General features: G+C 41.7%; 1 protein-coding gene across 8 annotated transcripts in view; it reads left to right on the top strand.

Moving 5' to 3' along the window:
- Nucleotides 1-23,821, top strand: part of CPNE1 (copine 1) — a 50,486-nt gene that overhangs the window by 12,025 nt on the left and 14,640 nt on the right. For 3 of the 8 annotated variants that reach the window (XM_069033960.1, XM_069033961.1, XM_069033963.1), the window contains 6 exons: nt 15,319-15,447; nt 15,943-16,122; nt 16,899-16,973; nt 17,180-17,251; nt 17,925-18,008; nt 18,461-18,607. In XM_069033960.1, coding sequence (XP_068890061.1) covers nt 15,319-15,447; nt 15,943-16,122; nt 16,899-16,973; nt 17,180-17,251; nt 17,925-18,008; nt 18,461-18,607 — 687 coding nt within the window. The remainder of the gene's footprint in view (nt 1-15,318; nt 15,448-15,942; nt 16,123-16,898; nt 16,974-17,179; nt 17,252-17,924; nt 18,009-18,460; nt 18,608-23,821) is intronic. The other 5 variants (XM_069033966.1, XM_069033964.1, XM_069033968.1 and 2 more) reach the window with 3 other exon arrangements.

The following is a 23,821-nucleotide window of genomic DNA, read 5'->3' as shown; positions in this document are numbered from 1 at the left end:
ACAGTGCTTGCCTTGTTGTGAAATGTAATTAAACTACAGGTGTCTGGAATTAGATACACAGTTCTGTGTTACTGTCTTTTGATTTCACATTGTGATCCTCTTGGTAATGGATCCAAGGCTTTTAGTGTTTGGGTTAGACACGGCATATGCTGTGAGACATGCTTGTGTGCCTGTTCCTTTGGACTTGCTAAAAGTGCAGGTTTGTTTTGGAAAGCTTTTTTCTGATTCTTGATTTTTCTGTATGGTCTAAAGATGTTTAAATGCTTACCTGAAAAAAAAGTGCAAACTGGAAAGCCATTGGTCTTGGGAATGTTGACTTGGATGGAATGTTCAAATGGAGAATTTGGGGTGGGGCAGGGTCTCTTCATCTTGCCAAGCAGTCGATGCTCCTTATCTTTTAGCACAGATTAGTTAGTAAATATCCCTTCTTCCTTAAGGGCAGGCTCTTGGAAAAAAGAAAGTCATAGCATACTGAGGATTTCTGTATGTATGAGAAACAGTACATCGACTCAAATAGTTACAGTTGATCCTTTAAAGCATATACAGAGAAATGTTCATTATCAAGGGTCGATGCAAACTTAAGTTTTCTGTAACAATGTACAGAATGTTAGAGTAGCTTTAAACTGCATATTATGCTAAATGATGAGTGATACCCTTACACTGTATGTCTAGAGTTCATAAAATTGCATACCTAGCACTTGTCTATATTCATGAACAGCTGTAAAAATAAGGGGTAGGACCTCTGAGGTCCCATCTCCAATGTGGAAGGTACGTAACTACCCTTGCATATAACACCCCAAGCTGACTGCTAGCAAGAGGTAGCAATAGACAGAATCAGCTTATGAATGCTGCTCAAATCTGCAGTTGCTTTGACGTTGATGCCTTGAGCGTCAGGAAGCTACATCCTTAGCCTCATTGGAACAATATAGTCAGTGACACTGATGTCCCGATTTCTCCAAATAATGGAAAGAAGGTACTTGTGTTTATATAACTGGCTTAGTTGGTGTTTTTAGCAGTTCCTTATGTGTGTCTTAAGTACTACTGCTAAAAAAAAAAAGTAGTAAAATGATAACATTCACTTTAACATATGGGGGTTTTTTCCGTTCTAAATAGAAATGAATGCAATTAGTCGATGATAAAATTGTGACTTGCATGAAAGAACTTCAGTAGCTGGGTGAAAGTGTGACTTAGTATTACCAAATTTCAAGCAGTTACCCATAAATGCCACAGTCAGATTTTGTTGTCAACACAAGTCAATTCTGTAATATCAGCATTAAAACCAGTTCTTTACTGATGAATTGTTGCTATGGTCTAAATGTAGATTTATGAGAGGTTTGAGGCTTTGTAGGTTTAAAGAAACCTGAAGGATGCTTTATTTTAAATAGCATTCCTTTCATAGCATGTAGCATTTTCCTTGAGTGTTTAGGCTCTGAATTTGTGGTGAGTGGAGAGGAAGATCGATGCAAAAATGAAGACTGTAGTTGTGTACCAGATGATATTGAAGGTCTGCCTTTTAAAAAATGTATGTGCTGCTCCGCTCTACATTGCTCTTGCTGTCCTTAAAGTCATTGCCATCAGCAGCTTGTTTTGCTGAGGGTATCTTGGAGCGCTAAAGACTGTAGAGTCTACAGAAGAGTTTATTTCCAGTTTTCAGGCACACCAGTGGTGTATTAAATGTAAATAATGATTGTGGTTTCTTTATTTTGTTTTTCCTCAGTCTTCTGCTTTGGTGGTTCCAAAGTTGCTGCTTCCTGTAGCAAGTGCTATTGGCCCTCTGGCCTTCTGATCTGCAAAACTGAAACTACTATGTGTTATGGACCATTTAAAACCTCTGGCTGGCCGATGGACCACTGTTTGAGAGCAGTTGGTTTAGGTTGAGTATTCAGATACGTGGATTAGACCCTGAAAGAAAGGACTGCAATTCCTGTTCAATATGGACTCTAGTGCAAGAAAATGACTAGTTGCTATATTTGCTAATTGATTAGAAAGAAGCAGTTTTGAAACCGGGCATATTACGAATTGTTTAGTTTGAGTTTAGAGAAATACACAAATTAGTTCTATGTCAGTTTGCTGCTTTAGATGTGCATGTTTTTGAAAAGAAAATGAGATGCTGAATTCTGTTGCTGTAAGGTTTTTCATAAACTCTGGTTTGGCCTGGAGGCAGAGTTGCCAAATACATTTGCTCGTCTTTGCTCTTTTCCAGGTTTGCTGATGCTCCTCGCTGTTCTGTGGCTGTATTTTTTTTCATGGCTTTGGGAAAACTGAGCTAGAGTTTGTGTACAGAGGAAGAGAAAGGGAAGCTGTTTAATGCTCATGCAGGAGGAGTAACCTCAAAGTGTTCTCTTCCTGTTTTTGGCAGTGAGAATGTGATTGCAGTTCAAAGATTTGTTTTTTCCACAGTTTGGATTTTCCATGGAATGAAAACCTGTTGGTTGGTAGTACACACATTGATTTGTGGCTGTGTACTGAAATCCACTGCACTTTCCCTATCTCATGATCAGGTAGGTCTAACTGTGGCTTGTTTTCTGTACAGATGACATTGTTAGTGATTTTCCTGGAGCTTTGTTACTGTGTGGAATGTTTGGGTGTTGCTTGTGCAGGGAGCGTTTCCCGTGTCCCTGACCTGGATGCTTTTCACTCCTGGCTATAAACACCATATGGAAGAAAAGCAGCCCTACAAGTGTTCCTTTTTGGTAGCTCCAGACTGAACATGGGTGTCAGATGGTCTGGCTGTGACTCCTTTCACTTGCTGGCACTCACTTCTGTGCAACTTCCTTTGTTAACATTTCGGGTTTGTGTCTTCACAGCATGGCAGCTTCAGAGAGAAGCAGCCAGATGAGTTCTGACCTGAGTTCCTTTACTCTTCCGCAGAGGCAAAGCTTACTCCTTTGTGGCTATCTTTCTTGTGTGTTCTCATGTCTATAGCCTGAAATTCAAATAGTCTTACTGGTTGCTTCCCAAATACATTAAAGTAAACTTTCAGAATCGGGGAATGTGTTTTCTTTTAGCATGAGTCTGAATTCCACAAAATCTATTTGTTAACTCTGTATTTTCTATTCTCACACCAGCTTCACCATTTTTCCTGAACTTTTCAGTTGTTTTGCTATGAGTAACCGGTGAATTAGGCCTGGTTGATCATAGGTCACAGCCAGGAAAGACTTCGGGGACTGGAGTGGGGATTGCCCTTACAGTGCACAGTACATGGGAGTGTAATTTGATTTCCCTGAAAAGTTTAGAACCAAAAAGTAAGGACTTGTAAGGTGCTTGCACAGGGAAAATAGGAATTAATCCTGCCTAAAACTGTCTCTGGCATAGCCTGGCCTTTTGGGCTGGTCACTACTTCAGGAAGGCTGGTGACTCTTTGAACTCTTCGAGTTGTAGTTACAGTATTGTTAAACAAGGAATTGGTTGGATTGTACAGCTCTGATTTCTGACCATCTGAAGGCAGGTGGAACTTCCAGCTAGCAATTTCAGAGTTTGGAACAAATAGTTTTATGTCGACTTTTTTCCATTGGATGTGAATATGTGGATGTAGCACTGCTCTGTGCGACAATAGAAAGCTTAGAAATGCTTTCTAGTCACTTAGGCAGATTTGGGGAGGAAAACAGTGATATAGTCAGAACCTAAACTACTTCAAGAGCTCCTTTTAGATAACTTTGGTCGAGTGCCTTTTATGATGACATTCATAGGATCTCTGTGAGTAAAATCTGAAGCCTCTGTGTAGCACCCATTTGTTTAGTGACCTTGCTGTGGTGGCATTTGCCAGAATGTGCTTCTCAATGAGCTTTTTATGAAACTTCTTTGTTTTCAGCAGTATAACCAAAGCATTGCTACTTGTTTTGATGGGAGGATGGGCATGGATTATGGAAAGCCCTTGCTCATGTTTGAACAGGAAGCTCAACTCTAAAGTGAAAATGATGGTTGCCAATACTTTTTCATTATTAGGCAAATGTTTCTAATACAAGGGCCGAGTTTATAAACCATGTGTGCTTGAGCAACACTAGTGCAACCAGCTATAAAAGGGAAGAGGCTAATTAACATTAGACACTGGCAGTTCACTGACTGAATGTACAGGAAACCCTGCTCCTTAAGGAGGGGAGGCAGAGTTATGAAATACCACAAATTCATCTGCCTAGGGTTCCCCCACTACATTCCAGCATTGCTGCAGAGCCAGTCTTCTGTGTTGCAGGTCCAGATTCATATGAATAGATGAGTGTTTTTAATAGCACTTAGAGCTCTCTTCAAATATGGACTTGAGTGCTTTTTGGGAGGTATGTGTGCAGGGTGGTGGTGGTATAGCTAATTTGTCTCTCGGTAACTGGTAAGCCAGTGGCAGAATGTTTTCATCCTCACTTTAAGGGAACATCAACATTGTCATCAGAGATGGGGCATTAGGGGGGAAATTGAAAGGCTGAGGCGAAACTTTCATGCTTTAGCAATAGTGAAAACAACCAAGTGCTGCCCTAATTTAATAAAGAATGTATGTGGGTTTAGAAACTTCAGCACTGAGTTTGTGTGAAAAAGAGCACAATAAACCAGTGACTAAATACTTATATTCTTAAACTGATCTGAAATGTAAATTCAGCTGTTAATGATAGAATGTATGAAATAGGTAATTGCTCTAAATGAGTTGCTGTTAAACCTAAGCTCTGCACAGTCTTATGTTTTCTTAGATTGTAAATCAGAATAGTTTTTGATGGTAAGTCTTTTAAAAGTTTTTTAAAGACAACTGTAGTTGTTATCACTTAAGTCAGTGTGTATATAAAGGTGCTTTAACTGGATGCATCTCTTTAAAAAGCTGTTCAACTATACGTGGGAAATTACATACACAACATCATGACCTACTGCACAAATGTCCTGAATTTTTTGAAGGCCTTTTTTGGTCATCTGGACACTTAGCCCTCCCTTTGGGTAACTGACACTGTAGTTTTGTTAAGACAGTAACCCAAATGGCATTTCTTCCTTGCAGCGCAAGCACTGTATCCTGCTATTTCTTTGAAGGAGTAGGTAGTATTTGGCTGCTTTAATGTCTTCGGGAGCAGAAGACTTTGCAGTCTTTTCCTTCTGCGTGATAGCTTGTGTTACTTTTTGCATTAAATTTTGTCATTAGTTGGGTCTGTAAAAATAGCGTCAAGCAGAAACAACAGTAAATTTTCTGAAGCCTAAAATGCTTCGTTTTAAACTAAATAATAAGTGAATGTACTATGAATCCTAATTAGTCTGCAGGTAATGTATCTCTATGAAAGACCAGCTATTTCGGTGCAGTGACTGGAATGAATATAACCATAGGATCACTTAATTTTGTTATTATGGAAGGTGAGAGGAATCCCTGTAACTGTGTTCTGTGCCAGCCATGGTGTGGTGATGTAGTATAACCTTCTTCTCTTGTCTTCTTTAGGTTTGAAGAAGTAGTTTAGGCAGGAAGAACCTGTTTTTTGAATATTTTGGGCAGCACACAGATACTGTTTTAATCTTTTTGTGCTTTCCAAATCCTCCTGGTACTGCATTAGGTTCACATAAAAGCTCTGGTGATGAAGAATCTGTGATGGACAAATGACTGTGGTGCGAAGTCAGTCTGATGTTTGTCCTGCCCACTGCCTGGTTGAGGCAGGTAGTGCTCTGCAGCTTGTAACCCAAGTTTGCAGGTTCCACCTAATGGTCGTAACTCCCAGGTCTGTCTGCTTAGAGTCAGTGTAATTTATTTCATTCTTTTACAGCTGTTAAATTTACTCTAGATTTTTCATCAGAGAGGTTTTTCTTGGAGAATTCTGTCTGCCACAGTTCGGTCATGTTTCTTAAAAGTTAGTTGAAACCATTTCACTTTGAGAAAAGAAAGGGGGTCCCTGGTGGGAGTTGTAGCGGTTTTCAGGCGCTTGGCTTGCAGAGACCTGTTTTCTCAAGGGCGTGGAACACCTTTGTAGCAAATTCGGGCCTGGACAACAGACTTCTTCAGGGTATAGATTGGAAACTGTTACAGTGCGTATAGTGTGGATAGCAGACATGGCAGAGCACTTGAGGAGACAGCTGTCTGCCTGAATTTGTGTGGTCTCTTCTCCCATAATGCAGGAAGATTGTGTGATCATTTTGGCTACTTGTCTCTGAGACAAATGGAATGGCTTGAACCCACTGTTGTAATGGGTTTGTGCTTTCGTGAAGGTGCACTGGCAAGCGAAGTTGGACCTGGAACAGAACAGAAAGGGAACATGAGGTCTGCTTGGTGTTTATAGCCTATAAATTGTTCTATTGTTAGTCTGGATGGGGGAGAGAAAAAACAACTTATAAAATTCCTTGCCACATATCCTTCCCTTTATTCTACTTCCTTAATGTCAGGCTTTTGTGGTGGTGGGATTTTTTAGTTTTTTTTTTTTTTTTTTTTTTTTTTTGTTTTGTTTTGTTTTGTTTTTGTTTTTGTTTTGTTTTGTTTTTTTGAAGTGTCATTATTTTGCAACAGATTAGAATGGAGAAGTTAAGATGTTCATACTATAGATGGTAATAATTAGTGACAAAAATAGTATCAGAATGTGAATCTCGCTCTTAAAAGGAAGCATATACTTAAAAGCAGAAAGAACTGAAAAACTGTTGGCAGTTAGGCTGAACTTGCAGTGAATAAATCAAAGAAATCAATTTCCTGGGAGTACTGCAAAACCAATATTAAGCTTTGGGTTTTTTTCTGGATCATGTTTTGTGATCATGTTTGAGATTAAAGTAGAAGAAGAAAGCCTGGTTTATGTAATGTGAAGGGGTTATGCGGTTCTTAAAGTGTGAGAAATTGAAAGGTCACTTCTGCTTTATGTCCTTACTAATTTTTTAGGCAAGAGTTGTCACTGTGCGATAATAACTGCAGAGTGACTGAGAACAGTCTAAGGAATTCCTCTGGTGTATTTCAGTCTTTTCTGGTGATGATTCAGCAAGTGCAATAAAAAGAAGAAGATATGACAAGCTTTTCATTGACTAAGTGGCTGTTGGTATCATGTAGCCACCAAAATTCTTCATGTGATTTTGATAAAATAGCGTAGATCAACAAAATGTATTGCTGGCATATTTGTATTTAAAGTCTTACTTTGAGCTAATGCTGTTCACACAGTATGGACTAGTCTACATAGGTGGACTTAATGTGTTTCTGCCTCGAAGTCACCATGCCTAGTTTTGGAGGAACGGGTAAAATTATATTGATGTAGTAAACTACAGGATAGTGGTACTATAGTTTAGATTTCCAGTGTTTGGGAAGGGTAGAGGTTGTGAAAGGGATAGGCAGAATGGATGCTGAGGAACCACTTCAAAAATCATGGGTGCGTGTGAATGAGAAGTGGTGTGTGGAGGTACTTGCTGGTGAAACTGCAGTGTGGTCTTTGATCTCAGCTTAAGGAGTTTGGATTGAAAAGTGGAAGACTGAGTGATAGACAGTTGGATTTACCTGGGGAATGGGACAAAATGTTTAGCTGTTTAGACCTACAGGAGTTTTAAGGGAAAGAACAAGACCTTACTGGAGAAAGGCAAAGATTACTTGCCATGTAAAACACACGTTTGGGGTTGTTACAAAGGTCTGTGTGGTTGAGCTGTTAAGTCTGTTTTTCAGTTAAGTTGTTCTTTAAGTTTCAGTAATAAATACTTGAGAATCATGGTTAGGGGAAAGAAAAAGCAGCTGAATAAATATGAAAGGAATGGGAAAAAAAAATCTTACTTGGTGGGAGGAGTCAGCGAACACTTCTAGGATTGCAGTTACTATTGTAGTAGTTTAAGTCCAGTGATTGACTCCAAAGCCCCAGCCTGCATTAAGTTAGTTTTTCAAGGAAATGGGGTTTGATATTCTGCTATTAAATACTGTGAAGAACTTTGAAACATGTTTTCTTTGCATCAAGAGGTTGGTTTAGTAATAGGCTTTGCTTAAGTCCAGGTGTTAATTTGAAACTTTTTATAATTTAATATATTCCAAAATAATATTTGAAATAGTTTCAATTTTCACCTATCAGTTTCTTAACTTATTTCTCAGAAAAGTTGAGAATATATCTATAGTGAAGGCATGCACAGTCATTTCTTTGAGCTTATTGATCATGATTAAGGGGAATATTGGTGCTGTACAAGTTAACAGTGAACATTGTACAGGTATAAAAGTGAATTTGTAGAAGGTGCTTTTTCCCCCAGAGTTGGGACTTGGCTCTTGGGTGGGGGGGAAGCTGCAGTAAAGAAGATTAACTGATTGAAGATCTTGCTTGCATTTTTTACTGGAAATTACCATCCCATTTGTGATTGTTATGCTTTGTTTCAGCTTGCTTGCTTTTTTTTTTTTTTAACTGTTCTAAGCTTGTTATTTTTGTTGTTATAAATGGGAGCTTTGCCTCCTCAGGCAGTTTCCAGGAGCATCTTGGAGGTTGGGTTGTCAGAGCTTGCACCCATTGGCTGGTTTTGGACACACCACCCCACCCCCATTTTCGTGGTGCTACTGGGGCTTCAGGGTTCATGTGGACACAACTCAGTGAGTAGAGCCAGGTTGTACCTTCCTGCGTGTTCAGCAGGCTCACAGGTGCGAAGTGGTCAAAAAAGTGTTTGATGAGGCCTGCAGTCCAGTTCTGAGCTTAGGGGCTGGGCTGGGGGTCTTAGCCTTGGTCATGGCTCAGAGTTTCAGCATCAGCACAGCCTCCGCTTTTCACCCTGGAGGAAACGTGTCTGTCCACCCTGGGAGGTCTCATCCCTGGAATTAAGGCTGGCTGGTGGACCATGGGCAGTCTTCACCAGGACTGAATCGAGTTGACAGTGTTTAGAGAGTTGTTCTTAATAGTATTCACAATTCTCTTTCTTTTATAACAATTAGGAGATTTCTTTCAGGTTATATGTCAAATTTGTAATAGCAGTTAATTAACCCCTTGTATCTACAGTGACAGCTTGGAACACAGTATGGAGAATAGTGATTTATTCCCTGCCTGTAGCAATAGTGATCTTAACCCACTTGCATCCCCGCTGCAAACTGCCAGAAATAATGAAATGATAGAAAAAATTGCAGCCATTTATATTTTCTGCAGAACTTCTACAGCTGTGGGATGAGGCTCTGTGGCCCATGGAAGAGCTGTTGTGCTGGAAAAGGCCTTTATTGACTAATAATTTGTGGACTGTGGTCCTTCTCATTAGACTCTCTTAATTGCAGTTTAAAATAAAGATGCATGTTAGTGCATCTAGTGATACAAACCTAGCCACATTATTTATTTTAGAGCCTTATGGCGTTCAGGAAAGAAGGATCAAATTATAACTTTTATTTTGATGACACATTCAGAAAGTGATCCTGACCTCAGCACCAGGATCAGCTTTGTAATATCAAAACCCAAAATGTAACAGGCTGCCCCCTCAAAATTGAACTAATAATGAGAGAAGCATTGCTTCTGCTGGTCTGCATATTTTGGGATCCTAGCAGAAAAAGAGAGAAGGAGTTTTGAAGAAAGTTGAGGTGATAACTGGAAGGTGTGGGATTAAACTAAGCAAGACACAAGGGGGAGGGGACAGGTTTTTGGTAAGTGCAAGATTAATTAATGGAGATGCTCTCTTATATGTGTTGGGTTAATTTCTTGAGTTGCTGGATAGCAAAAGGCTAAGGTGATGAAATTTGCAGTAGGGACATCCTGCTGGCACGATTGCTGACATTTGTGCTGGGTTTGTAAGCAGAATGTAAGGCAGGAACTATGGCCAGTCCAGTACAGAGTAAATTCTTTGGAAATCAGCTGTCTTGGAGCACATGCATTAAAGCCTCAAGTTTGAGTTAAACAAGGTGTTAAATTAATGCCTAATATGTGGTGTACTCTGAAACAGAGCTGGTTGGGTATTCTGTATAGCGTTGTGTACTTAATGAGAATTTATTAGTGTGATTGAATATGAAAAAACTGCAGGTTTTCTTGTGCTGAATCCTCGCTTATATTTCGTTTTATGTGGAGCAGCGAAACCAGGCTGACCCACAAGGCTGTATTCAGTGATAGTGCTACCATTTTCTCTCCAGAAGATACCACCTCCTGGCACTGCTAAAAATACTGCTGATGGTGTTTGATGCCATGGCATCAACCAGATACCAGATTTTTCTTGTCCTCTGGGTGACTGTGGGTTCTGTGAGCTGCTATGCTGGGGTGATCACAGTGCCCCTCTTGCCCAGTGCTCACTGTCTTCACCTCATCCTGTCAGCCTAAAGAGGAAGCTCTGGTCTTCAGGCTTACTGAGGGATGGAAGTGTATGAAACAAACTATGTAATTCAATAATTCTCTGTGGTGTCCAGCACTTGGTCCTTAGTTAACTAAATGGTGGCACTCATACAGGAGGGATAAGTAAAGAGGAGTTTATTTATGTTTCAGGCACCTGTATGTGGTGCTTTGGGGAAATGCAAGACCCTCCAAAGCTCTGAACTGGGACAGTTAAAGCCTTTAATCTCTCTTGGTTTGGAGTTTTCTTCAACCATAAGTGTACAATGCTTTCTTCTCTTACATTTGACTTCCTTTAAGCTTTGGTTAAGCTGAATCACTAGAGGAATAATAAATTTAATATTACAGACTTGTCTATGTGTTGATTTTCTTTATGTTGGAAAGTGTTCTTTTCCGTGTGAAAGGAAGTTGTTTTTTCTGCAGAAATGTGAAAAAGGTTGGAAGTTCTGAAATGCTTATATGAAACTCCAGAAAGCAGCAGGTTGTTAGGTGCTTATTCTTCTGAATGTGTAGCATAGATGTCTTATGGGATTTTCCTAGAATGCAGCTTTTTATTTTTGGTCTTGGTTTGATTGTTTAGGACCAACTTCTTTACTGCTGTACTTCATTTCAGTGTAGAAGAGCTCTGTTGAAAAGTTGAGAGTTATCTTTTCATATGTATTATACACCTATTGGAGTTTATGATCATCTTTACAGGGAAAAGGTGGTATGCATAGTAAAAATGATTTTGACTTTTTAAACTGGAGCTCAGTTTGGTTGTCTGAGCACTTCTTAAAGTGTACCTAGTATGGAGCCATTCTGTGTTTTACTTGAACAAGTGGGCGTGACATCTGGTTGGGCGCAGTGAAAGACTTCTCTGGAGGATGTGCTTGGGATCTTGCAGATTTCTATGGATAGTATTTTGCTCTAGTGTTGGTAGGGATAACATGGGTGATGTATTACTTTTTTCTTCAAAATGTAGTGTTATATCATGTGCAATTCTAAATAAGAGTAAAAAAAAAATAGAGGTATCTGATGGATCTGAAGCTGTGTTGGAAACTCTTCCCTTGAGGGAACGTACAGAATTTGGCTCAAGGCGAAACTTCACAGGTGATGCCTCTCACCAGTAAGATCCCCAGGTTGTGGGAGCAGTGGATCAGATGTGTGTGGCTATTGTCCATATAACTGTTGATCATGGGGGTGTAACACAACCTCAGCTGTATTTTACAAGCTGTTTCAAGCAACAGCACTTACCTGGTGGCTTGCTTATGTTGCCTTTTCATTTGAAACCACTGTACCTAGTAGCTCTGTTTCCTGTATTTTAAAGAGAGTTTGAATTTATTACCTCTTTCGGAGTTCATTTTCACTTGGCAATCTGAATTTCTGTGGCTAGATTAGTTTTCTGACTTCCAGACCATGTGGTACTTTAATGTACTAGTGGCAGTTGGAGGTTGTTAAACTGTCATTATTGCAAGCTGATCAGGGTCAATGTATAATAAATCCTTTATAAATGAAATGTGGTAACTTTGTGGAAAGTAGTTTGCTTTAGCTGCTGGTTTTGCTTTGGAAACAGCTACTGTCTTCTGTGAACCAGAAGGTTCAAGTAGTAGACACCAATATTAGTTATCAAGGCTGGTTGTGAGGGGGAAAATAGAAAAACAATGCATTTTAGGTTTTCTGAAACTGTTGGAAAAATTTGAGTGTTGCAACAAATGTAAATAATGTTCTGTCATTATAAATACTGTTGCAAGTCTAAAAACTAAGTTTATTTTGTGTATATGAATGGATACAAATAAGTATGCTCTATGAAAACTCAGTAAAACAACATGAAATGTGGTTTTGAAATGTTGATTCCAGTCTGCAAGCTGAATACAATTGGTGTTCTTGAATGCATGCTGAGGAAAAAGGCGGCTGTTAATAAAAATAATAAAACCCCAAGTTCTTTCAGTTTAATTGCACCAAACTATATGCTTAGCCTGAGATCAGAGCCTTCATGCACTGTTTGAGCTTAGTAACCACTAGAAGATTTTTCTCCCATCATGTGTCTATTGCACAGCACTGGTAAGTGGTGAAGTGTCGCTGCTCTGACAGTGTCAGCGCTGGGTGATGCTGTAGTGCTTGTCCCTTGCAGTGAGCTGGCACATGCCAGCTGGGCAGCTTGGAGTAATGAAATGCCAAGATGATGTTGCAGTGTTGTGTGGAAGTGCAAAACAGAGAAAGCATCATAGGCTCCCGCTTAAAGAGGAACAGGCTGGGGGGTTGTGTTAGCTGTGGCGTGGTTCTAAGTCCAAGCACTAATTGCTGGCATTTTGAAAACCTTTGGGATTCTCACTTCTCTCAGAGAAAAGGAACTGGGACTTCATGGAGAGAAGTGGAGATGAAAGCTGATATATTTCACATAAACTGGTCACTTTTTTTATAGAAGGAGAGATGCAATCACTACAGTTTACTATGAGAAATGAAAGTAAATTCCAGAAATCTTACTTTATGGAGGAAAAGAAAAAATTTGAGCCAATATTTTCATAATGAAATCCTGTTAAAAAATCAAGTTGGAGCTAGTTTTTCTAATTGGTGAGGAACATCACTATTTTTTGTTCCCATTAAGTTTTTTTTAATGTGTGTGTGTTTGGGGATGAAAATATGTTAAACTTTTGATCTTTCTAAGTTTTTCAAATGCAGGCAGATTTCCAGAGATTTGTGCTGCTCAATTAACTGCATGAACAGGGTATCTGGGCAAAGATGCTTACCTGCAGGCTAAGCAGGTCTTCAGGCTTGGCTGAAATGGATGCTGTGTCTTAACAGACCAACTACTTCTTGCTCTTGCTGCTGGGATGTCTATGACCAGGATTTTCTTCTGCTGCTATTGAAGGAATGGACTGATCCTGGAGAACCCCATACCGTGTGTTTGGGTAGCCATGACGTGAAAAGAAGGTTGTGTGGGCTCTTCAAGGACATCCATACGCAGTAATCTATAAGTAATTACTGGCTGAGGTTTAAACAGGTGTTTTCAGGTTAAAAAAGGGTTTTTTTTAAATCTGAATCTGTTAAGGAGCTGTCCATCTTCTTTTCATAAGGTTTCTGTCTGTAGTTGTCGAATCTGCTTTCTTGTTATCCCCTGAGTTGGTGAGGAAGGGAGTACAGCCAGTTAGGACAGTTCCTGCTCAGCCACTCCAAACAGCTGGCCTGGTCGTGCTCTGTTGTGTCTTGGTGGTTATGTGCATCAGTGAGTGCCCTGTGATCTCCTGATGGAGGCAAGAGGATATAGTGGGAAAGGATCCCATGTAGTTTGTAACATCCCCAGTGGTTCAGCAGAACATCTAGGCTGTATTTCAAGGGAAATCCTATGCCATTTCTAAATTTACAACAATCAGATGAGACAGCCTTCTGGGTATTTGGGTACTGGAAGTCAAATCTTTGAAACAGTGGAGTATTTTCATAATTTCATTGCTGCTGATCTGGAGAAGAGATTCAGGTAGCAGATAAGAGGTGATTGGCTTTGAGGACTTGGTCCCTTCACCTCCTGGCTCCATTGTGTGGTTTAACAGTTGCCATCTCAAACTCTTCCTTTTTGATGTCTTTTTAACATGGAATAAATATGTGTGGGCTTGTTCTGCATGCAGTTTAAGATCTGCGGTAATGGTCTCCTCCCAGAAATGGACCACTGCTGACAGGGGATGCTAAAGCTTATGGGGAGCTGTTTCTTTGAGGTTAACTTTACTCCTGATTCTTTGAGCTCTAGTGGGGAGGAAAGGTGCCTCCTGTTAGTACAGAAATCTCTGTTGCAGTAGAGAAAAACAGAGGCAAAAATGTTGGCAAAGGAGCCCAGACTAGATGTCCTGATCTTGTTGTCAGAATAGTGGGTGTCAAACAAATTTTTGCTGTTGTCTGTAGAACCGCAAATGCACAGATGTGAGTCTGTGTGAGATGAAAGCTGGTCTGGTGGAATGGTATGTGGAGGTCAAGAAAAAACCTGATAGCTGTGACTTGGAATTTTATGGGAAACGTATCTATTAAAGGCAGCGGTTTCTTTGTGAATCTTACTTGGGGCTGAAGGCAACTGAGTGGAAAATGGATGGCTCCTGCCAGTTGTTTGAACAGTTGACCAGACCACTTCAAACAAGTTTTTTGAAAATGCTGGTGTTAAGCCAAACGATGACAATGACCTTAGTGGAAAGCTGCACTATGATTGTCTTTGCCTAAAGCTTTGCTAATTTTGTCCTGCCACTGTCACTGGAGCACCTGAGTGCCATGCACTGGTGTATTAAGTGACATTGTTAACATTTGTCCAGAGTAGATTGCAGACTGGGATGTCCAAGGGATTAAATTGTTATACAATAAAAGCTCCTCTTTTTGAGTTAAATATATACACCCTGAAAGTATGAGGAAGCCATGAGGTACTCGGGTACTAGAAAGCCAAAGCAAGTATTTCCTTATTTTCCAGACTCAGAAGGAGCTTCTCTATGAAATACTCCTGTTTAAAGCACTTGTTAAAGCCCTCAACCTGTCCAGTCTCTGTAATATTTTGATGCTTGAAGGTTCATCTTCTGATTCAGTTTTGAGAATTATAGCTGTTCCTCAAACAGAAGCTGTCTGCAGTTTAATGTGTAAAAAATTTAGTTATCCCCTGGTTGTGGGATGACGTTACGGTGTTTTGGAAGCCAGCACGGCAAAGCACGTGGGCTTTGTGGCTCCCGTGGGCGAGCAGGGGGAGCTTTGGCAGTGCTTTCATCGCGTGGGGCGGCGACTCTTCGGCGTGGGGCGGTGGCTGCGGCGCTGGCGGGACGGAGGTCCCTGTCCCTGTGCGGGGCTGTGAGCGGCGGTCCCAGGGAGGGGATAACAGGCCCGGCCCTTTGTAGAAACCTGGGGCAGCAGCGCGCACCGAGGCAGAGGGAAGGGCTCCTGCGCGGGGAGCGGGAGCAGCGGGGAGAGCCCGGTAGAAATAGGTGAATTCAACAGCCGAGGGACGGCGGCGGGGGGAGGCGGGCCGCAGTTGGCGCCCGGCTGCGCGGAGGCACCGCGTTCCTCCGCGCTCGCCTGGCCCGGGGCGGGCGGGGCCGCGGAGCGCCGGTAGCCGCGGCCCCGCCCCCCCCGCGCGTGCCTCCGCTCCGCCACACCGGGGCCGCGCGGGGTGCGGGCCGGGCCCTCTGACGCTGTGCTCTGCCCGCAGATGGCCGCGTGCGTGTCCCGGGTGGAGCTGTCCGTGTCCTGCCGGAGCCTCCTCGACAGGGACCTGGGCTCCAGGTCGGACCCCCTCTGCGTCCTGCTGCAGGACGCGGGCGGTGGCCGGTGGGCTGAGGTAAGAGCGTCCGGCGGCCGCGCGCTGCCGGTGGGTGTAAACAGGCCAAGTCTCCCCCTTTCCATCCCGTAGGTTTTCCTGGCAGGTGCATGACATACTTAATTCAGATTTACAATTGGTGGTCAGTCACATTGCCCACACTCAAACCTTCTGTGGTTTCATTAATTGCTGACTTGTTTGCTCAGAGTTGCAGCAGGAGGTTCATTTGCCTGTTACGGTATGACTTGCTCTAGAGCACACACTCCAGAATACAGTGTTTCAGCAATCTTTTCCCCCTAATTTTCAGAATTTTCCCATATGATAGTCTGTATTTTTCAATGCCATTTCTTTTCTTGGGGAGCCATTGATCAGCCTGGTTTGTCACTGAGCACAAGGCATGGTCCAGGGTGTGTAGCCTTGCTGGTGCCTGTGTCCACCTGGTGCAGGTAAAAAGCTGCGTGGGAGAGTATGGGCTTCATACTTATTATCAACAGCTTTATTCCTGTGTTTGTGCAGCTAGATCGCACGGAAAAGATCAAGAACTGCCAAGACCCTGAATTCTGCAAGAAACTGGTTGTGGACTACTACTTTGAGAAAGTGCAGAAGCTGAAATTCGGCGTGTATGATATTGATAACAAGTCCTTTGATTTAAATGACGATGACTACCTGGGAGGGGTTGAGTGCACACTGGGACAGGTGCGTGTAGACATGTGTTATGTACAAAATAAGAAGCGAGAGTTGGTTTTATTATAAAAAATGAAGTGAAAATCTGCTTTGTCAAAGGCTTCAACATACTCAAATTTTTGATGTTAAACAGTGTTTTGATGTTAAACACTGTTAAACATGTTCGTTTGTGTTACCGTTGAATGTAGTTAGAAAAATCATTATGTTGACCACAAAGCAAAGGTTAGAAATACATGTGGTATGTAATTAATTGCTTAACTTAGGAGGCACTTGTAGCACTAAAGGCAGTCTGGGAGTAAGGAAGCATGGTGCTTGGAGGGCTCTCATGGAGTTTCCTTTGCACAAAGTTGACCATCAGGTGGTAAATCGGGGGAAATAAGGCTACTTGAGATTCTATGTTCCTTTCCTGAGAAGGGATTTGTATAGCTAGGCAAGAGAAGAAAAGTGGGATTCATATTATTAATGAAAGATTTGATAAATTAAATAGTATTTTCTGGTTTTAGCAGCTTTTTGGCTGCTTGTGATGACAATGCCTCTTGTGTCTAAGAGGTAGCAAAAATAGGAAGCTAAAGTTAAGTTTGGAGATGTGTTTGTGGGCACTGTTTCCTGGATAGTGAAAGAAGATAATTTTCAGACTGTTCAGGAGCACAAACTGATGGCTGTCACTGTTGGAAACACATTTAAATCTTTTTAGAACTTTTACAAGAGTTTGAAAACTTTGCACATGAAGAATAATTCTTTGCTCTTTGTCTAACTTGATATTTTTATTATCTGCCTTCTACCCTTAGGTTGTGTCCAGCTCAGTTTTCACCCGAGCGCTGGAACTGAAGCAGGGAAAGCCAGCAGGAAAGGGCACTATTACGGTAAATGAGGTTTTTGTGTGAAAAAACTCTCTCAATATGTTGTCTGGGATAAAGTGGCTTTTCTGGTTTTCTGTCAGTATATCTTCAAATGCTACATGTGTACAGGAGAGAGATATTTAAAAGAAACTACAGTTTCTTCAAAGTGTAATCAAAACTGTGATTTCTTGTTTACTTCTTCCCCCCCCCCCCCATTTTCCATGGCATAGATTTCAGCAGAGGAGATTAAAGATACCAGGGTTGTGTACTTGGAAATTGAAGCCCAAAACTTGGACAAAAAGGTATTTATTTTTTTAAAAATTATATTGCATGCTTCTCTAGAAGTTACGTTTTGTACCTTTTGGCCAGGAATCTCTCTGTGGTTGCAGACATTCAGCTAAGCCAGTAATCGGTGTGTAAGCAAAGGCTCACTGTGTTTTGTGTTATTTACAATGGAGTAAACTGGAGATACGATTGCATGTTGAAGACCACAACGTCAAACCAGAAACTCAACTGCCAGGTTTAGGTTTTGAGGTATTATTTTGGCTTTGGAACATTCTGTGTATTAATACAGATCAGTTACATAATTGTCTCCAGTGAGTACTGTAGCTGCAAACTGATATTTCTGTATTTTTGTTAAAGAAGAAAAGGTGGAAATTTAGGTGTACTGCTCAATGTTATTTTAAGCCAAAGGCCAATACGGGGATTTAGTGACCTAACTTTCAGTTAGTAAAATGACGTGATTTATAGGGACAAAAATGATCTGAGGAGGAGGTCTTGGAATTGGAGCTGATAAATTCTGATGACTTACAGAGTGCAGCAGTTTTAAAAAGGAAAATAAAAGTGAGGAAAGAAAACAAATGTATAGTTTGTTTGTTCTTTGTTTGAAGTGTTGTATACTAATTAGCTAATTCTTTACTCATTTTGGTAAAATATAGAGGAGGCTGATTACTTCTGGTGGGTTTTTGTTTGCAGGATTTCTTAGGTAAATCGGATCCATTTCTGGAGTTTTACAAGCAGAGCGATGCTGGAACATGGCAGCTTGTGTACAGATCAGAGGTAGTATTTCCACACGATGCTTTCCTTGAGTTGATCAGACAGCTTACTTTTACCAAAAGTGGGAGTCCTGCTCTTGGTTATGCTTTGCACCAGTTTTGCAGAGAGAGTTGTATCCTATAAAAAGGAATTCTGTTCACTATGGCTACAGCAAATTGTTTATTTGCTGCCTGGTGACTGGATGGAGCTACCTGAGTGAGGAGTCTGACCATGGACAGCATGTGAGAAGAGGGTCTCTCTTCCTTTTCAATGGTGTTGAGCTTGGCTGTAAAATTTAACTTTACCCAGAACATCAAGCTTTTATTTCTTACAGAGCTGTTGCTTGGCCATTGATAGGCCAAGGGTTGAACTGGTTGAGGCTGCTCTTAGCTTGCTGTGAAGAGCCCTCATGTCATGATTCCTAGTGAGTTGAATGATGTATTCCTCATGTGACATTATGCTGTAATTTTTTTAAGGTGATCAAGAACAACTTAAATCCATGCTGGAGGAAGTTCAGTGTTCCCTTGCAAACTTTCTGTGGTGGAGATTTTAATAAACCTATCAAGGTAGAGTCTTCAGGAATTCTCTTTGTTGTTCCAAGTCATCCATTCTCTGTTGATGCTGTGAGTTATCAGGTTGTCTAGTCATATTTAAATTATTAGATTGCCTTTCTAGAATTGTAGTGTGGCAGATAAGTGATTATATGTCTGTTTTAAAACATGAGTTGTCAAATTGAGAACTCGGGAAATGCAGAAGTGACACAATTTCCAATTATTAGTCATAAGAAGAATTATAACTGGGCTTTTTTTCACTATTCTGGCCAGGGTTTCAAGTTGAGCTTTGGTGGTGGTGTCTTGTTTGGTTGTTTTGGTTTTTTTTTCATTGTGGCTTTCTAGCACTGTTTCTAAGTTAACTGAGAAGCTTGCAGGTGTTGGACAAACTTGAGTACCTTGGGATACTGACACAAGAGAGGACTTTGAGCATCAGATTTTTCCATTCTTGAGACTGGAAGCTTTTCCCCACTCTTTTTCTTTTTCAATTGGAAATTTAGTTTTGAGTCAGAACTGCATTTCTTTGTGGTCTTTTCTATGATAACTAATTCTCTGTGGTCCTGGCTTGTGGAGGTTTAGCAGAACAATTACATCTTTTAATATATTTCTACAAAATAAAATCTGATAGCAACTTAATCTGTTAATTTTTCTTCTAAGCAATGCATTGATAATTTAAAGGCATTTAAATCCATAGATGGTTCTGTGTGAATATAATTTCTCTCTACTTATCTAACACCTAAATGCTTTACATTTGCAGAATTTTACTGCTTCATCCTCTCTCTGAAGAAATCTCATGCTGAAAGCTTGATATGGAAGATTTAGCAAAAAGCATGCATGCTAATGTTGTTCTTTGTGCAGTATGGCAGGTCCTAAGAATTACTCATCTTGGCCACATATTTTGTCTCTCTTAAGTATCATCATTCTCATCTCTCAGGCAACAAATGGGGGAAAAATTCCCTGAGAGAAAGAAAGAAAAAAAAAGGAAAAATCCTAACCTCCAACAGGTGTGCTGGGCTTGTTGATAGGTGGCAGTGTTCTAAGTGGTGTTTGTGAGCTCTTATAGGTGGGGAATCAACAGTCTTGGGTCAGAAAGAAGTCATCCTGGTTCAAAAGTGTGCAGCAAGCATGTAGAGGAGGTGGCTAAGAGGTGCATATTGTCATTTGTTAGAACTGACATGACATGGCATGGTTTACACATGCTGTTTGTGGGGCTGTATTTGCTATACCACAGAAATATTTGTGTTGTTGTTTGGGGTTTTTTTTTTGTTTTCTAGAAGCTTTCTGTGCTTTGGAATACACTTTAGAATGACCTGCTTCTTCAAAAGATAACTTTTTGCTGTTAGTTCATTTAAGCCAAAATTCTTGATGTGTGTGCAAATAATCTATGAAATTTCCCAATGCAGCTGTGAAATAGGATTAAACTGTTCTTGTCCTTAACAGGCTGGGGAAATTAGTCAGGGGAGGCTGACAGGCAGGAGTTTCACTAACAACACTAAAGTATATGATATGCTATTGCACTACTGTTTTATTTTTAATTTGGAATTTATTCCTGTACTAGTTTGAAAACAAATCAGTGGAAGGCACCAAGTCAGAATAACAATTTAATAGGGAAATTTAAAAAAAAAAGGCAGAAACCACTGGTTCAAAGTGACAGAGTCAGGATACAACCTGACACCCTGTTAGTCAGGGTGGCGGAAGCAGTCCCATAAGATGGTGGCTGCAGTCCTCCTGAAGTGGTGGATGTTGTTCTGTTGAAGCAGTGATCCTGTAGAAAGGGGCTGCTCTTCCTTGGAAGGTCCAGTTGTGGCTATGTAGCTCCTGTGCTCTGGGAATCCAGTGGAAAGGGTGTCTGTGGTGTTCGGGATCTGGGATTATATCCAGGATGGGATGCTTGGTTCCTCCCTCTGGGTGGAGCATCTCACAATAGGATGATGAGTCATAAGGCCAGGTGTTGATGGACTCATTAACAGAAGATAGTCGGAGGGAGGAGGCAAGGAAACACTGCCCCACCTGGTTTCAACAGCTCATGAGGATGGTAATAGAATACACTGCAACCCAGGACAATTCCTTGAAACCTCTTGTTTGAGGCTTCGAAAAATTTACCTAGGAGCAATTATGCATGAAATACTGGTAGTCAGGGAAGGGAGAACTTGAACTTCAGCACAGTGAAAACAGACATTTTGGTGTATCCCTAAACAACAGCTTTGTCAGCTGTGTATGAGGATTACATGCTGAATATATGTGTGAACATAAATCTTTTGATCAAATACTACCTAGTATTGTGGTAATTCTTTCTTCATTGTGATGCAGAGTGATGTTCTCCTTGTTCTGTGTTAAGAACAGCTCGTATTTGTAACACAGCCTAATCTTTGTGACAGTTTTGTGAAAAATAAGTGAAAGCAGTGGCTCAGCCCCATAGTTATTTAAATGGCAATAGCAAATGTATCACATAGAAGTAGCAAAATAGAAGTTTGTGGGTGTTGGTATTCACAGGTTTCATGGCATATACACAAAGGCAAAATAATTTTCTGTTACAGTGTGGGGATTACTGTAACACGCATATCAAACAAGGAGGCCCATGAAAAAGAAATATATATGGACGGATTCTTGATAGATGTTTCAGAGATGTTTATTTCTCCAGCTGCATGGCCGGAGCTCTGCCGAGGAACTGAGGCAGTCACGGGACCTGAGGGTCCTTGCCTGCGAAGGGGAACACAAAACAACCAATGCGGAATGAGGCTGACCAGGGGCAGGGAAACCCCGTGCCTCCCCCCCAGGGCCTGTCTCCCACGACTACATGGCGTGGGGGAGGGACCCCGACATTTCACCCGCTTATTTTTAACAAAAGAGATCTAAAGCTTAACATTGAAAACAACTGGATAAACATAACAAGAACAGTTTTAAAACAAAACAAACCACCCTTCTGAGTCTTTAAATGTCCAAGCAGCTTCTCTGGAACATCTTAAGGCTGACAGAAGGGAGACAGAACTCTCTGGGCATGCTTTGTGCGGAAACTGAGGCAGAAGAGGGTTTAATTTTTTCCCTCCCTCTTTTCATCCCCCCCTCAGCATCGGAGAGGAGTTGTAGGGAAAAGGAATTGTATAGGGAAGCCATGGGGTGAAAAATAGATTGGGAATACACTGCGCGTAATAGGATATAGGGTAAAAGGGAAAGGTGGGATTAGGAAAGGGAGACTGTAGGGGTTGCTTATAATGGAGATATTGTCTAACATGACTACGATTTTTTAGCATATATGGTGCCTTTTACAGGAACACCATCAGGCCCAGTGACCTCTGCTGCTTGTAACCCTTTTCTACCTTGTACAATTTTGAATTCCACCACCTCTCCATCTCCCAAGCTTGGGATGCATTTTTCAGGGTTATTCTTTTTAATAGCAGTTTTATGCATGAATTATGTCATGCTGGTTGTCACATCTTGTTATAAAACCATAATTTTGCTTAACATTATACCATTTTACTATTCCTAAAACTTTAGCTACAGTGATCTTTTCCTTTTTCTGAGTGGCTGCTGTTTTCTGTCTTGCTGCATTTTTGCTTTCTCTTTTGTTTTTGCTCGCTCCCATGTTGGAATTGTTGGGGCTGCTCGTACCTGCGCGCTCTTCCCAGGGCCGCGCGGGCTGGGTCGGGCCGCACTGCTCAGCTCTCTGCACTCTGCTGCTTCTGCTCTCAGCTGCGCTGCTGCCCCTCTCGGTCGGGCATTCACAGGGCTCGCTCCACCACGCGCTGTGCGGGGCTGGGCGGGCACTGCCGGGTCCCGCTGCTCCCGCCACACCTCGCTCTGCCACCAACACTGCAGCTCGCATGGCTCTGCCCGCACGCAGGAACTGCCTTGCTGCTGCTCGGTGAGTACTCAGTGCACGTGGCCTGGGTCACACGGTCCCTGAGGCAGGCTTCCCTTCGCCAGGACACAGCTGACATTGCTCAACAGTCTCGGTAATTAAATAATATTCACAAAAATATTCTTCCGTGGGCATATATTTTGACTCAAAAATTAACTGGGTCCAAATGGTGTTCCAGAAGTCTTTGGTAAGAATTAAATCCCAAGAAACGGAGAAAAAGTTCTTAAACAACCATGCCAGGAAGTGTTTCAGTTCCTTTTGAGCTTGAATTAAGCTAAAATTTACAAATCGTTGTTCAAGAATCTTTTCAAGTTTAAGATAAATGTCCATATGCGGCTCTGAGAGCCAAGAGTCTTCCCACGGTTCCTCCATAGTTTAGATATGGAACAGCAAAACAAAACCAAGAAGAGGAATCCAAAGTTTCTAGGGTTTACTCACACAAATCAGTCACTTAGGGATCAGGGATCATTCTGCTTGCAATTCTTCACCATTTGTTACAGTGTGGGGATTACTATAATACGATGTATCAAACCAGGAGTCCCATGGAAAAGAAATATATATATGGACGGATTCTTGGTAGATGTTTCAGAGATGTTTATTTCTCCAGCTGCATGGCCAGAGCTCTGCCGAGGAACTGAGGCAATTGCGGGACCCGAGGGTCCTTGCCCGCGCAGGGGAACACAAAACAACCAATGGGGAACGAGGCTGACCAGGGGCAGGGAAACCCCGTGTCTGTCCCCTCAGGGCCCCTCTCCCAGGGCTACATGGCAGGGAGAGGGACCCCGACAATTTTCTGTGAATTTTGAAAGTTCTTGTAGATGAAAGGGGCCTTTTCCTTGCTGACTGTATTCCACGGCTCGTTGTGATTACTGGACAGTTCATTTGCAAAGAAATAATCAGTAAATAACTATACAGTGTCCTGCAGTATTGGAAGGGGGTTTTTTTGCAGCAACACTGCTCTTTGGGCTGCCTGCAGTGAATCTTGGCCAGTCTTAGACAAAACCCTTGTAAAAAGAGGTTTGTTTTAAGCCATTCCGTGTTGTGAACTAATAACAAAACTGGTCCTTGGCATGGCTATGAGGGGAGCGGGAGCAGGAAGGAGGGGAGAGGAGGTGTGTGGAGGTGGCAGCTGCTGAATTCCCTGCAGGTCTCCAGGTGTACTGGCACAGAGGAGACCCTTCACTGGGAGTCTGCACCATGGCTTCTGCACAAGAACCTCCTTCCTTGGCCTCCCAGGCATGACCCAGTTGCTTTTGGGTGATGTGCAAACATCAGAATTGTTGGGAGAAGCCAAGTGAAGTTCAGGCAGGAGGGGTGGGAGTTGCTTCATGGTAGAGTGTCTAGAAGAGAAGAGACGAAGTGTGGTGGGAAAGGATGGAGGAGGAGAAGGGGGAACAGTCTCTGTGGTATCTTTTGCCCTTAAGACA

The sequence above is a fragment of the Aphelocoma coerulescens genome, chromosome 20 (assembly GCF_041296385.1).
Source record: "Aphelocoma coerulescens isolate FSJ_1873_10779 chromosome 20, UR_Acoe_1.0, whole genome shotgun sequence".
Lineage (NCBI taxonomy): Eukaryota > Metazoa > Chordata > Aves > Passeriformes > Corvidae > Aphelocoma > Aphelocoma coerulescens.
This window is presented reverse-complemented; position numbering and strand designations above follow the sequence as displayed.